We start from the raw sequence: 16,404 nt of genomic DNA, 5'->3' as shown, positions 1-16,404 counted from the left end.
GAAAAGCCGTCTTATTTGCATTACTGATATAACGAAAAAATATTCTGTGAATTGCACTCACTTAGCACTCGTTGACATATGCTGACAGGAGAGGTTCGCAATCGACAAATTTCTAGAGTACTAAATGAGTTTCCTTAACAAAGCTGCCACAGGAGCTCTTAAAACAAGGGCTTCTACATATGTTTCTCATGTTAACAGCAGTGCACTGTGGACGAAAAAAATGAAAAAGACATTAAAAAAATGTGCCAAGCATGTTTCAAGAACCCAGAAGAGCTGTCAAGTGTGCAAAAAACAGAGTTGTACGTAACGCATTACAAGTAATCGATTACTTGTAATCATTACATTGTTTTTGTATCTTTGTAATATAATCGATTACTTTTTCGAAACTGTAACAGTGTTGGTAATTCAATTACATTTTCTTGTAATTAATTATGGGTAATGAATTACTTTTATTTTCCAAAAACAAGGTGTAACCAGTCTTCTACGGCAGTTCTTGTCCCGAAAAATATGTGACTGCTCCGTAGGGACTCATCTGACAGGAAGGGGAGTCCCTACAGAGCCTATTTTTTCAACTTTTACTTGGCCTTACCTGCAACGCCTTACCCGAGCACCAGCAACATCAAAGCTTCACAGAGGACATGGACACTAGCACTGAAGCACTGCGCAATTACAAGCTGGTGCGTAAGTTGTTCCTAAGTTACAATACCGTCCTTCCCTCCAGTGCATGCATTGAGAGAGTGTTCAGCGTAGCAGCTGTCCTCTTAACGAGGAAACGTGGAAGAATCAGTGACGACAGCTTTGAAAAATAACTCCTGTTGAAAGTTAACAATGGGTAACACTTTATCCCAAAAGCCGCAGTAAGCCTCCCAGCCTTCACGTAAGCCTCCACCCTTCTCTCTACCATGCAAACCATGGTAGTTTGTTGTAGTATGAGCAAACTTTTGTTATTGTGTTACGGAAATAAAATACTGAAGGAATGCAATGCAAAAGTAATCGATTACATTTCTGTAATTGCTCAGTTACTTTTTTGGGGCTGTAATTGACCACTGAAATTAATTACATTATGAAGGAAGTAACTGTAATTGTAATCCGATACTTATTTTCTGTAACGTGTTCAAGTGTGGCAAAAAATGAGTATTAGCACTAGGTTTCTGATTTGGTCATATCACTGCATTAAATAAAGGTCTCAACAGTGTCGGTGATGCCAGATCCATCATTACAAGACAAAGTTTGGAGTATAACTAAGATAGCGCATACTTCCCGATTTCACAAACATTAACACAACAGTGCTGTTGTGTTCATATCCATGTCTGTTATTTTCATGCTCTAGATTTAACCACTGCAGCATCAACAAAAACCATACGTTCAATGTTTTTAAACACATCCTCTTAATGTCATATATTTATTGTCATCTTCTATATATTTTAATGAGCTTTAATAGGGGACAATTATGGTTTGATCGGGATCAAATCGTAATAATTCTTCAGTTAAAGGTTCTTTTCACTGCATCTAGAGATGGATAAAGCGTGTCCTTCAACAGTGTGATTGAAGATAGTGCTACACTCAGACCTCGATATAACAAAATGTCGGTTATAACAAAGTAAATTAAGAATAGTCTTACAACAGATACAGTGTTAGGAATATATCTTTATAACGAATTTTCGGATATAACGAACTTATCTTCACGTCAAAAGTGACTTCATTATAATCAGGTTTAAGTGTACTTGGCATCACTTCAGCAGTGAGGACACAATCAAACTTGCTTTTTGCCGTTGTTCCTGCTTGCAAATGTGTTGAATCATCTTGACCAGCTGCTTTTGGAGAGGACAATCGTGGACTGCAAGCCTAATTAGGCATTACACAAGAAGTAGGGGTGTGCGAATATCAAATTTTTCGAATACGAATCGAATACGAATATCCACCTTCGAATATCGAATCGAATATCGAATATCAGAGGAAAAATGCCTCCACAGTAACAATATTTTATTTAACATGTAGCTTTTTGAAAAAAAAAAAAGACATTAACAGTCTGACTGGCAACATAACATACACTGCTATCTCCGGAACACAATGTCCAGGCTAGCACGATGCGCATCACAACACAAGCAAATATCACGGCACAATGAAAGTAATGACTAGATGTTATCATGAAGAAATATAAGTTGCTCCACATGATCAGGCAGCAGGCGCTCCCTTCTAACCAGGGTGTCGGAACGAAATGTTTTTTGTTTCGGTTTTAGTTTCGTTTCACCGCAAAAAGTTCCGTTTCGTTTCTGTTCCGGAAAAAAAAAAAAAAAAAACGTTCCGTAACGGTTCGTAACGTTTTTTTTTTCTTTGTATAAAAAGAAAGTATGAAAAAGGTAAAGCAATCATTAAAAAAAACATTGGATTTGTGATGTAGTTACTTGCCCTCCTCTTAAGAAAGTGGGACAAGGGTAAAACACGTTCTTCACAGGAGCGGAAGTAACTGTACCACGAATTTCTACCAACTAGCACAAACCAGTATTAATTTCAAAGTCACAGTATTTATTTTCTCACAAGACAAATACGAATTTTTTTAGTTGGCTTAATTCTTTTTGTCAAGGGAGTGAGCACGATCGCAGAAGTAGCACGTCATTGAGTGTACTCTCTGATGTGCGAGATCGCTGTTCTGATAACAAAGATCGCCAGGCCTGCGTGAAACACGCAGCAAGTCACAGCAAAAGCTAGAAGAGCGGACTTTGTAGAGCCTGTTGTTATCTCTTGGGGCAACTAATACAATTAAACATGCAACGTACCCACTACGTTATAAATCGTCGCAAGTTTTCTGAAGTAGCGAAGTTCCCACTATGCCATTTTTCTTCATTCTTCGGAGAATCGCGGTACCCGCTACAGATCTGTAAGGCATTATCTGCACTTTGTGCTGTGGCTGATAATGAAGAATTATGACTGAGCACTTTGCAGTGGGTGGGAAGGAGTGTTGCGGAATGGGCGCCTCCATTCGATACCAATTACATTCCGGGGAATTAGAACTTGCCGCAATTCCATTCCTTTCAATTCCTCGGAATGAAAAAAAAAACTTAGCCCATTGGCACTAAGGGAATGGCCTGGCAGTCCGATTCCATTCCTGTAATTCCTCAACGTAGGAAAGGCATTTTGATAGTTTTATCGAGTTGAGAATGAACGCCCCATAAAGCTGATGTCATCGAATGCATTAGGAACTGGAAAAGTACGCAAAACACGTTGCCAAGGTCGAGGAATAGTAGCTTGGTGACATATCTCGTGTAGTACAACCACCCTACTAATTCCCATAGGGGCAGTTCTCCCGCTACCGGTAGTATTTGCGTGGTCAAGAAGTTTGAACGAATGGTGGTGTTTCAATATTGTTTAAGCTTAAATCTGTTAATGCTAAAATGACGACATAGCGTATTTTTATGCTGACAAAAGCGCCTTTGCATCGAATACGGAGCACTGGGCCGCACTGCCCGTCAGCACTCACGCTTGTCAAGCGCGCCTCGCAAGCATGGAGGAGGTGAGGAGAACTTTCTGTGTTCGCCTGTGCGCAGGCATGCAATGTCTTCCTTGTCGCAAAGGTTATTTACGTGTGTCAGGTACTAAACTGCTCGTGAGATAAAGATCAGGCTGTGCATAGAGTATTCGCCACTTTCGTGTGAGGGTATCAATGGGAACCAACGCGCAGGGGTAATTTGTTTCTCCCTTCGGTATCTGCTGGGACAATGCATTTGTTTGTACACTAACTTACGCCTCCGTTTGTAGTAGGCGCGTTGCTTATAAATGTACCGTGCTTGTAATAAGCTAAGCCATTTTAAAAATACTGCTTTAGTGTTAACTTGCGAGGCTCTGACTTAGTAACGTTTGAAGCTTGAAAAACACCACGTAGACGAAAACGTCCTCTATTTTCGGAAAAAGACGTAATTCCATTCCCATTCCATTCTTCCGAGCGTTGTCCCCATTCCATTACGGGGTCGCGAATATGTTGAAGATTCCGGAGTCATTCCAATTCCGGAATGCTAACTCCGCAACACTGGTGGGAAACGTTAAACCACACAGTCTTTGCGCTATTAGCATTGTGTGATGACTGGTTGTTATTTTACTCTTCTGCCACGCTATATTACATATGTTAACGCGATTCCTTGCGCGACATGACGCCTGTGTAGAGTGACACTGTGGTGGAAGACCCGACTGCCACGCAGAGGGCGCGGATCCTAGAAATTTGTTTCTCATTTAATTTTTTCTTATACAACGCGATAGCGGTCACGTACACCGGCGGCTGCGGACAACTATGGAGTCAAAATCGGCTGTTGTAATCTCATAACAGCTTTCGCTGTAACAAACTTCAGCGCCGACAATGCTCTCTCCTCTCCACTTTGGCCTGCTTGACAGGCGCGCAAAAGTCCACTTGCGTTAATATGAACATATCTGGTTGCCACTGTTCTCGTTTTTCGCACAATTTCAACATATCTTTGCTTTGGATTTCCTGTCTGAGGTACGCGCTAATACTATACCCTGAGATATGCTCACATTGCATGAGCTCAGTTGTTCCGGATTGCGAAATTTTCTCGTGAACCGAAAAACTATTGAAAAAATTTCGGTTTCACTCGGGAACGAAATAATAAATAACGTTTCGGTTACGTTTTCGTTCCGGTCAGAAATATCGTTTTTTTCGTTTTTCGTTTTCGGTTTTCGTTCCGTTCCGACACTCTGCTTCTAACAGAGACATCCCCCCCCCCCTCCTGCCACTGAAAAGGCACGCTCGCTCGGAACAGAAGTGGCTCGTATAGGAAGGTACATGGGGCAAAGCTTTGCCAGACTGGGGTATCTGAAGGTGCCTACAGTCCGCCACCAGTCACATGGGTCACTGTCTTTCTTCAGAAGTGGTCCCGCATAGTGCACGAGTCGTAGTGCGGCACGTTACGGCCGCATAATATTGAAAATGTACGGTTACATGATCGCCAACAGCGCTGCACGTCGGAGATGCACCAGAAATAAATCAGACGAATTGGGGCGCTCGTCGCAGGCAGATATCGTGCCTCCGTGTACTTACTATGTGTATCGCTCCTCTCGGCAACGTTTTTAGCTATACGAACGCAGCAGAAATGTGGAAGACGAGTTATTTTATGCATGATAATCGAATTGCATATTCGAATTTTTCGAATATTCGAAGTGATCGAATGTTCGAAACTTTTCGAATACACGATTTTCGAATCGAATACGAATATTTCGAATGTTATATTCGACGAATATTCGAAACTTTCGAATATTCGCACACCCCTAACAAGAAGCTGATCAAAAGTTTTTATGTTTGAGTGTGGCCTATTAGAGAGACTATAGTTCTCTCATTGCTGTCTTCTCTTTTTTTCCCATGTTCACTTTATCCTCTTGCACATTCCATTCTTTCCTTCTTCATTTCACCCTTTCTCTTAACCCTATGTGCACTGCAGTAGTACAGTGGTTATGGTGCTTGGCTGCTGACCCAAAATACACAGGTTCAATCCTGGCCTAGGGTTGCCACCTGTCCAGTTTTAGACCAGCGCCGCTGGTTTTTTAGGTAGCGGGCCGGTTGCCGATCCACACCTAACACCAGCCGCCATGGACTGTTTTTTTTTCTCATAATATCGCAATTATTTATTTTCTGGGGTGTTTTATGAGTGTCAGTTCAACAACTACGATGGTAAATATTTATTGTCAATCACCAAAACTTTTGTGCCATTGTCAACCACTTTTTAAGATCCCTTCAAGTGTAGCGATTGTTGAAACGCAGCACATTATTGTGCGTGTATGTATATACGAATATCCAATATTTTTGTGGCATATGCACTGTATACATTTAAATGTTCATTTGTGTCTAAAATGTCACTGGCCTAGTGGATTCAGATGCAAAGAAGAGCTTTTTACGGATGAAGTACGTGTAGTTCCTTTTCACTGCAGCACATTCAGAGCAATAACCAAAACCTCACTTACTTTTAGTACAAGCGCCATTCCAATGACGCGTATTTTTTATGCCAGCAATTAGACTAGTTGGTTAGCTCAGTGTTCTGTTTTTGTGTACATGTACATTAGGTTTACTTCGCTCAAGGAAAGCAATGTTATATTAAACGGCACTGCATGCCGAAGTCTTAACATGGCATCTATTGTTCAACACTAATTTAATATCCCATTAACCCCCCTCTTGAAGGGCCAATTTTTTTTTTTTTTTTTTTCTGGAAAAGATGATAACCCTGTCCCGGCCGCGGCAGTGGCATTTTGATGGAGGCGAAATGCTAGAAGCCTGTGTACTGTGCAATTTCAGGTGAACGTTAAAAAACCCAGGTGGTCGAAATTATCTGGAGCCCCCTACTACGGTGTCTCTCATAGCCGGAGTCGCTTTGGGACGTTAAACCTCATAAACCAACTAATCAACCATTTTATCCCTAAAGTGTAGGGTAGCAAACCAAAAGCCTGCCTTCCAGTCAACCTCCTTGCCTTTCCCACCTCATTTTGCCCTCTCTCTTTCTCTCACTCGAAAGCGCAGTCACTATACGAATCATACGTGAAACGTACCATGGAAATCATGTGGTCATAGATTTCCGTCAATGTCTTCCCTAAGTGCTTGTGAGGCTCCAGACCTGGTTGTGGAATGTTAAAACGCATGTGCAATCAATCAATCAATCAATCAATTATTAACCAATATTTGAAAGCTCAATAGGGGCAACAAATTTTAGAATATGCAGCAAAAGGTCACATCGCAAGGTTCTGAACCAAAGGTAACACATCCTGTATTAATATTATGTACAATAAAAAATAAGGTAGCAAAATAACAATAAACACTTAAATGAACGAGCCATCTATTACTGGTAGGATTGGGTATAGTAGCTCGTTTAAACACTCGTCCTTGCCAATGTCTTAAGACCACACTGCTGCAACAGAAACATGCCTTCAAATGCTATCGGTGAACAAATATGGGGGAAGGAAAATTGGTCTTATGATTTTCCTCTGTCTTACTCGAATATAAGAAGGAAAGCCTACTACAAAGACTTAATGATTGTGCTGTTTAAAAGCTGAAACAAACATTGAAGCATAATAGAAAAAGAAGCGTAAGTACACAACAGATACAACCATTGCACCGTGTTGGTGAGTATGGGATTAAACACAAAATACGGTAAGCTTCTGATGAGGTCTAACAATATAGCTTGCCAGAAAAGGTCAGTCTTTGTTATACATTGCCATTACCGCACGGCGAAGCTGCCGTGGAATGAAGGTATGATACATTATGCTGTTCACAAACAGGTGAATTAACATACGACTGCAAATAACAAAAATTAGATCCCTCGGTTAAATTTTCGTAATATGTATAACGTAGTGCACCCCTCATCACACCTCTGCCACCACGATTTTTTAACAGTGCACAGCGGGTGTTATGGGTTCAGGCATATCGTATACACTTGCATAATATGCCAATACCGGTTAGCACTGGCTGATGACGGCTAAGTGACTGATAATGTTGGCTACATATGGTTCCATGATTACTAGTATTGGCTTGCCAACTTGCGAGTGTTGGCTAGTGTCACCATGTGTTGGCTATATGATGGCTAATGCCAGTTAAGTGATAACAACTGGTGATTAATTTAAGCAATCCATTGTTATAACAGCAAGTTTGTCATTATTAAAATCTAAATCCACTGAAGCTCTTACATATACATTGGCAACAAGCTTAATTTAGTTTTTCCTGAATCTTTTTCATTTTGTCTCTCTCTAATGTACGTGCATGTGGGTGTGTGCATACCCAGAAGTGTGTGCACACATGCATGCACGCACACACACGCGCGCACACACACAATTTTCTGAATCTGTACATAGGTGATGGCCCAGTTCCCAAGACACTCGAAATGCACCTCAGTGGATTGTGAAATTGACATGTGACCTGCAGCACAATCTTGTATGCACTCTACAACTGAGCAAACATATTTGCCCGACGTGATTGGTCAAGGCTTCCACGAAAGACACAAACGCGGGATGTACATGCGAGCCTCGGCCAATCGTGTGCGGCAGGAATGTCCGCTCATTTATAAAAACCGTACAGATCGTGCCTCTGACTGCCAGTGGGTACTGTGGCCTTGTGCCTACCGTGCTAATACGTTACACAATACTTAACTTCATAGCACATGGGGGCAACAATTTTTCTACTCGACTCCACCAGCATGTGGTCATGGCAGCAGGGAATTGAACCTGCAACCTTGAACACCACGACCACCGAAACATCGTGGAAAACACTCTGGGGAACTTACCCAGGGCAGCAACTTTTATGATGATGGCACGGACACCGCAGTCCACCATCTCCCTCAGAAGCTGGGATTGGTCACGGTGCCAGAGATAGGCCAGCATTGTGACGCCCAGTCGCTTGCATCTGAAACGTCACAAGGCAGTCAAATTATGTCACTGCTCGTGAGATAATTTCATTTAGGAAGCAAAATTTACTTAATGGTGCCCTGCAATGCTTTTCAACATGGTCAGAAAAATGCTGCCAATTGGTAGTTGAGGTTCCTGAGAACGAGTGTAATATGCGGCCTGGAATTTACAACTGATTCTCAAAGTTAGCTACAAATCGCTCGCTCTTCTCTCGACAAACGATGCCATAAACCCAAATGACCGCACCGTGAACACGAATTCCATAGCCATTGGCTGATTTGAACATCCTGAGCTGCATAGCTGCCCCAACCGCCGCAGGATGCCATGACGTGCCTGTGTGCTTGCTCTCGATCACACTGAAAGTAAACTGCGCGTTCGAAGAAAAAAAAGAAAATAAAGTGCTCAAGGTCACGACTCGCGCTGACAAAGGGACGCATCTTCTTCCCCCCCTTGTCATCCCCTACCCCCTCCCCCCCCCCCCCTCCGTAGCTTTCAGCGCACTTGCTGGCACGATAGGAGAGAGAAAGCGCTTTAAGTGTGCAACAAATCTCTGTAACTCCACTTGTACTTGAAAGATTCTAAACATTTTTTCTGCAGTCGATTTGTGAAGTAACAAACTCCTTTAATGAAGCCATTAGATTATTACTTGGAAAAGTATGGCAGGGCCCCTTCAAACGAGCCCCTCGCTAAGTTTCCAAATTGCAAACAAACATGCACAGTGTAACATTTACGAAGTACAACACTGACACGTCACAAAAGCGGAAAAAAAATTTGAATGACATGAGTTGAGCTAGCCACTAGGCGTTTCCTTGTAGGAAAAGTTAGGTGTGCGAACACAGACATAATAGGAGGTAAATACACAATACATCACCTACTACCAACTGAAAGGTCGCACTGCACTGGAAGTCAAGGTAAGCACCAAAAATTTATATGTGCAGATGTAGTTGCTTCTTTGTTGGGCAGACAGGGCATTCTATAAATTGGAGCTTTATTGAACATGTGAACTGTAGGATCAAAATCTAATCTCCTATTGCACTGCTGAGATCGTAATGGACATGAAAATCTGATGGGTATGGTTTTATACAGAGTTAAGTATGAAGCCACCTAATTTGGGTTAACACATCAAAGAAAAACTGAAATAAGTTACATATTTTGCAAGAAAAAATTATTCGAATTTTTGCAATAGTCCATTGATTACAACATACTAAAGAATTTTCTGAAAAATATCAAGTGCTTCTGATAGAAAAATTATATGAATATTGTTTACCTGTAGCCTTCAAATGCAAAATAACCCAAAACGCATCTTTTTGCAACAGGTTTCGAACTTATGGTCAAAAAATTGTGTGAATACCATTTATCTGCAGCCTTCAAATGCGAAATAACCAAGAACATATCCTTAATGATACAGGTTTCTAATTTATCAGAACGCCAATGAACCCACACAACTCGGCAAACCGATGAATGGCAGGTTCAAACGTATAAAAAACAATATGATTGGCAATGATCAGAAAATGAATTGCCCCAACTTCTAAAGAATTTGAGCAGAAAAAAAGAACATTGTTCTATGAAACACTACTAAGAAAGCATTTTTTGAACATTTGCTTTACTAAGATGCTTAATATTATCACATAAATGCTTTATTTCTTTTATTAGAACATTAACCTAATATTGTCACGCTATATTTCTATATCATGATAACCATGTACTCTAATTACATCGTACCTGATTTTGGATTTTGCTTTCACTCATTTTGTGTCTGTGAAATAGATCACAGCGTTGTATTATAATGTCCTTTCTTTGTTGCTTATTGATGCATTTCCTTGCTTTCATCTTGTATGGTAATACTGCGTTCTGCAAAGTGAAACACTGTTTATGCCTTCTTCCATGCGGCTGCGATACCGCCAAGGTGTTTCTTTGTTATAGGCATCAATGGCGTTGTCAAGCTATCGAAAGATGGCTTTTACCGCAGGCTCCTCTGCTATCACGTTTTGTTCTCATGGAGAAAATAAACTGAAATGAACTGAACTGAAACATGCCTTGTAGTTGAGGCTCCGCCTATCAAAAATAGTGGAATTGCTTGCATAAGCCACCTTTCGATTACATCACATAATGATGAAATATTATGCTTAAACAGTTATCTCTCACACAGACCCTCATGCCTGCCAGATTGACGGGTGTCTTACACTATGTGGTTTCATTCTGTATTGGCTACATCTAAACATCTCCTAAAATATTATTATGGTAGCACACTCCATAGGCATTGCTTTACACCTGATAGTGCATGACAAGTTCTTTCTCAGGTGTCTCTCAAATTTCTGGCCATAATGTTACAGCATCAAAAGTGCAATGAAACAAAATCAGGCAAATACAGTTCAAGTTCTGCATACTGTACTTAGGTTCTGCATACGCAAACGAACACACTAGGTGTTTCAGTAAGAATGGTAAAGTATCTATCTATGACATGGTCTACCTATATTCTCAGTTTATGACTAACTGAGAGCTAAGCGGCTAACGCAGTTGTGCATGCAAAGATCTTAAAAACAACCTTGACTCTTAGTGCATGTTTCAGATTCAAGTTCTAAATGCTGCCCCTGCGCCTCTCCCATTAACGGCGAATCTCACTTTGTCATACTTTGCTAGATGTCAGAATGTGTGGGACCACCGGACTGTGCACCTGTGTCGTCGTTCTTTTTTTTTGTCCCTGTTTTGTAGTCCACCCACTTTTTGCATTTAAGATGAGCCAATACCAGCCAGCCCAAATGGCTGTTTTGCTACAATACATTCGGATTACATCGTACCCTTTTCTCTGTGCTAATTACGTTAACGTCACTATTCTACAAAAAAAGTGCGTCTGTGTCATCGTTCTCTTCTTTTATACCTGTTTTGTAGTGCGCCCCATTTTTGCATTTAAGATGAACCACCACTGTGTTAAATATGTCGCAGATCATGGACCACACATCGCTGCGTCTCAGCCAACAACCAGTGTGGGTGGTCGCGAAGTTGCACCCAACTAGAAAAGCAAAGAGGTTTTTGGATTCTCTAAGTATCTGTATGCTGGAAAATGATGTTAAACTAACACCACGACTCGCTAGATACGAGACAGAGATTAGCAGGAAGCTTACACATTAAGAACACGTACACGCTGGTAGTCCGAGAAAATGGCCCCAACAGACACCGCTTCGTAGTCAACTGACTCCTAGATAAAGGAGTTGGGTTTCGGTGCAGAGGAAAAATAAAACATATGGCATCATCATCAGTAGGTGCATATAAAACATCTTACTTAAATGACTTTGAGAAGCTATCTTCAAAATGCATTGAGGCATATCAAACCACTTTAAGAGAGCTTAGTTTTAAACCCCCCTTACAGCACTAATTTATTATGTATCCTGGGTCACAATACAGCTGAACCCCTTATAAGAGACATGCACCTGGGAGTAGCTCTTGTCCCTTATATGAGAGGGTCTCTTATAAGCAGGTACCATGTTCTCATTTTTCTGATAAACCCTTATTTTGATGCAGGCACAATGGTGTCTCTTATACACATATGTCTCTTACATCAGTCTCTCATATACAGAGGTTGAACTGTATAACTTAGTGACTAATGAATGGAGGTGTTTCATGTTCAACACCTCGATGCACACACTATGTACATTATGACCAACGTACACTACATATGTTGAACCTGCAAGGTGTTCCAATAGACACTGATTCATTCTTAGTGTTTAGCATTCCAAAGCAAATAACATGCTATGAGAGACATGACTGAGACATGAAAAATAGCACAAACCAAAGGCTGATCACATTCACCTTCATGGTTAGGCCCGACATTACAAAATCTATGCAGTTATAAACTCTTGAGATTAATCGAGTTTATGTAAATAATTTACGGGTTCAACGTGTCAAAACCGTGATATGATTACGAGGTACGCCGTGATGGTGGACCCTGGATTAATTCTGACCAGCTGGCATTTTTAAACGTGCACCTTAATCTAAACACATGAGTGTTTTTGTATTTCATACCCATGGAAATGAGGCTGCCATGGCTAAGAATCGAACCTGCATCCTTGAGCTCAGCAGCGTGACACTTTGAACTGAGTTTATCTAACTTTTACCATATCGGTACACACCAATGTACGCATGTACCAGAATGAGCATAAGTGGCAAAGTATAGCAACCTTTTACAATACTCAACCAAAGAAGCAACAATGTCACCATCAAACCTATTTAAAAGCCACCCTTGCTAGAACAAACATCAGTTTTGCTAACTTTGTTCACTAAATCTCGATGCGATTTTAAGTAAATTATTTATTTATGCACATATCTCACAGGTTCCAGTCTGGAACATTTCATGAAGGGGAGGTTATTAAAGAAATAACAGCACAAAAATATGATCCAAGGCACTGTAAAATTCATCACCGGCAATAGGGAAATGCACGCAATTTAAACATCCAGCTAGCGAAACAATCTCAGAAAGAAACAAGCAAGAACATGAACATGTGTATGAAAGCACACATAATAGCAAAGTTATATAAACATATATATAGGGAATACACTTTATAAATATAAACACATTAGTAAAAAACAGTTTTTACTAGCAAACTAGCACTAGTACAAATAGGTAAGTGCGATGAATTCATGTAGCATTCGATATGCGTGAGGTCAATTAACAAAGGAGAAGAGTTAGCTGACTTCTAAATACTGTTGGGTCACTTATATTAACAAGAGCATGAGTCCTCTTGTGTGCATTCCTTCTTTGTCCTTGTTTTTTTTTGTGCTGCTTCAAGTTATTCGCAAGATGGACCGACTCCCTCAGGCCAACAAGTTGTTGCTATCAGGTAGCTCGTTCCAAATGTTAATCCCTCATGGAAAAGTGGAATTATCAATAATTGTAGGGGTTTTCCCTCCCAAAACCACGATATGATTATGAGGGACGCCGTAGTGGAGGGCTCCAAAAATTTTGACCATCTGGTGTTCCTTAACATGCACCTAAATCTAAGTACACAGGCCTCAAGCATTTTCACTTCCACCGAAAATGTGAACATCACGGCAAGTTGAATTATTAAAAGCATGCGCTCAACCAGACAGTCGTTGAAATGTGTTGTAAGCATCAGCTTTGCGCTGCATAGTCAACTCACCTTGGCCCTGGTCATCAACTTGAAAAGATCTTCAACTTCGTCACCTTCCGTCACCTCATAGTCGCTCGCTTGGTTGTACGGCTTGCCAACAATATGCCCCTGGAACAATGGCAGCCCCATCGCTTCAGCGTAGTGGTCGATGATTTCATGGCCTACAGACTGGTACATGTAGCTGTCAAGCTCATCTATGTGGGACAACAGACGAGAGCCATCATTAACATTTTCAGGTGTGACCTATGAAGAAATGTCTGTAAATGCGTCAAATTTAGATACCATTATTTCAAGGCACACAATGTTCTATTTCAAGAGAAATAATGTCATAATACGTTGATTTATGTGTTTTATAGCGATTCATCTTAATTAAACAGTAATTAAATATCTATTTATCCTGACACAACCAAATAAGTCGTACAGTCAATCAGGCCAGGGAAAGCGTGGATGACGTTAATTGCTGTCTTTAACTGTAGTAATTAATTGTGATGTAAATTGAAATGAACTGAGGTGGACGAAAAATCACCCTTAAAAGATTGGGCGTGAAAACACGGACACAAGAGAGAAGTCTGGGCATTTGCACAACCAGTATTTTAACATGGATACGTACCAACTAGCTATCAGCTCTCTGTTATTCTAAAATCATCCTTTCTAATGGTGAGATCTGAACCCACAACCTTCGAGTTATGTCTCTGATGCTCTTAACAATTACGCTACGACAGAAGGCACTTCCCCATCCAATTTGTCGGGTTTTATTGTGAAATACCCAATGAAGTGGACTGGAAAAATTCCCCTTGTTTCGTTTATTTATCCTGAAGCCATTCATGTTCTGTTCTTTGCATGAAGAGAATAAAATCTCAGGCTAGAAATACTGTGCAATTTGCTTTTTCATTATATCCATTTTGAGTAAAGAAAAACTATACTTATCACGTGGCTCGCGGAAAGCGGCACGTCAAACGACTTCTTGAACATGGTAGTGCCTTCAGTAAAGTGATCAAATGCAACAGCACGCTGCAAAAAGAAGTTAAATGAAGACACATTCATTACGCAGGAGGCTCAAATCATCCAAAGCTCAAGGTATCTTGGTCATTCTGAGCCCCTAGTCGATACAACTAGCAAAAACAAGTTTTGTATACAAGTGTGTACAAAGCACCTCAAATGGTTAAGTTCCACAACACATGCATAACTTGAAAGGATTGGATGCCCAGAATGGCAGATGTAACAGTCAGATCTCGTTTAGACGTTTTGCAACTGTGGGCAAGTCTGCTAAACAATCCACGATTGTCTCAGCCTTGAAATGGTGAAGTTGTATGCATGAGTGACTGCACGTTTGCGTTTAATATGCTGCTTGTAAAAACCTGAGCTGTCTCTATCTGATGTGAGTGCTGAAGCTACAGCAAGCCTGGTAAGTGATGAACAAGCGTGATTCAGAGCAATTTTTAGTGAAGTCAACGTAAAGGCTGCTGCTAAGTGAGCCAATCAGAGTCAGGAAATTCCATCCCGATTGGTCTCAATGCAAATGAAAGTGCCCGGTGTGACGAGGGTTTTACGGTACACTGTTCCTTCTTGAACCAATTACAAGCTATGAAAGACTGCCAATTCTTAAAAACTGTTAATGCACATTAAGATATCAATAAGCTTTTCGCAAACAGTATGATTTATTGCTGGCACTGGTTTTAAAAGCTGAACGTCAACATAAATTGTTTCATCCTGACCAAACTGCAAACGGCACCACTACCAGCAAAATCCAAAACCGTCATTAAACACGTGGGTTTTGCCGGTTAAAGTTAGCCGTGGCACAGACATGCAGCAAACACGCACACTTTGTTTCTTTTTCTAAGGCCATACAATTAAGTATAGGTGAACCTTGGTAATCGATTTTAAGCTTTCTGGTAAGCATTCATTAAATCATCACTTTCGTTGAGAGCGAAACCAACTGCTACCCAACTAAAGTTACATACGGAATACATGAGCACTAACAGACAATATTAATGAGCACTAACAGACAAATCTGTCTGTTAGAGCTCATTAATATTGTGTATAACAAAAAAAAAAAAAACGAGCCCTTAAAATTTCCGCTTCTTTCCTTCATACGGAATACATGTGATATCGCCTCTAGTGTAAGCATTTTCAAATATCGGAAGCACCTCTTTGAGGTCAAGGATTCCACGGCGGTGAGCTAGAGCCTGCGTAATGAAAATGTCTCAGATTTCTTTAAAAAGAAAAAGAAAAAAAAACTCATACCTGCGTCTTTCGGCTTCAAGTGGGCTAGGGCGACGATTTCGTGGCCGTTTTCAACACATTTCATCATGTTGAAGCAGCTGTCCTTACCGCCGCTGCAGTATAAAAAAAAAAAAATAATGATAAGGCGACATTTACTACGCGTTTAACCGCGTGTAGGAATGTTACTACGACTCCACACTTACCTAACCAATGCCAACACTTTCATGGCACTCGCTGGCGATGTTGTCACACAGTGAATGCGTCTTGAAAAATCAGTGAAAATCACGAATCGATTCCAGGTAGTACATACGAATTCACCTCGATTGCCGAAACGTCAGGGAATCATGTTGACATCAGTGACTGACATAACTCACAGCCGGGAGCTGATGGCGACGCACGATGTTTTTGAGCGCGTTTTCCGGCTACTTATTCCCGCTAGCGAAGCGAAACCAATGCGTGAGCGCAGAGTATTTTGTTGTGCAAACAAGTAGCACACACACATGCACGCACGCACGATGCACGCACGCAAGACATTTAAAAATGGCGACACATCAGTGTTTGAAACGCTCAGTTGAAATCGCGACAAGTTTAGCGAAATTGCGGTAAAATTTGATATTACAAAAAAAAAAGGGCATTTGTTTTTGCGTTTGAACAATCAAAGCAGAATGCT

At 40.8% G+C, this 16,404-nt stretch overlaps 1 protein-coding gene across 2 annotated transcripts in view; it reads right to left on the bottom strand.

The window, feature by feature from the left end:
* Nucleotides 1–16,258, bottom strand: part of LOC119401706 (diphthine--ammonia ligase) — a 21,981-nt gene extending 5,723 nt beyond the window's left edge. The window contains exons 1-6 of one of the 2 annotated variants that reach the window (XM_049418824.1): nucleotides 15,938–16,258; nucleotides 15,756–15,847; nucleotides 13,521–13,705; nucleotides 11,508–11,581; nucleotides 8,265–8,383; nucleotides 6,541–6,605 (exon numbers count right to left, since the gene is read on the bottom strand). In XM_049418824.1, the coding sequence (XP_049274781.1) occupies nucleotides 6,541–6,605; nucleotides 8,265–8,383; nucleotides 11,508–11,581; nucleotides 13,521–13,705; nucleotides 15,756–15,847; nucleotides 15,938–15,960 (558 nt within the window). In that variant the 5' untranslated portion in view covers nucleotides 15,961–16,258. The remainder of the gene's footprint in view (nucleotides 1–6,540; nucleotides 6,606–8,264; nucleotides 8,384–11,507; nucleotides 11,582–13,520; nucleotides 13,706–15,755; nucleotides 15,848–15,937) is intronic. The other variant, XM_037668634.2, reaches the window with a different exon arrangement.
* Between the last annotated feature and the right edge of the window lie 146 nt (nucleotides 16,259–16,404).

This window comes from Rhipicephalus sanguineus, chromosome 8 (genome assembly GCF_013339695.2).
Source record: "Rhipicephalus sanguineus isolate Rsan-2018 chromosome 8, BIME_Rsan_1.4, whole genome shotgun sequence".
In the NCBI taxonomy this organism is placed as follows: Eukaryota; Metazoa; Arthropoda; class Arachnida; order Ixodida; family Ixodidae; genus Rhipicephalus; species Rhipicephalus sanguineus.
The sequence above is the reverse complement of the archived record's forward strand: the minus strand, read 5'-3'. Positions and strand labels throughout refer to the sequence as shown.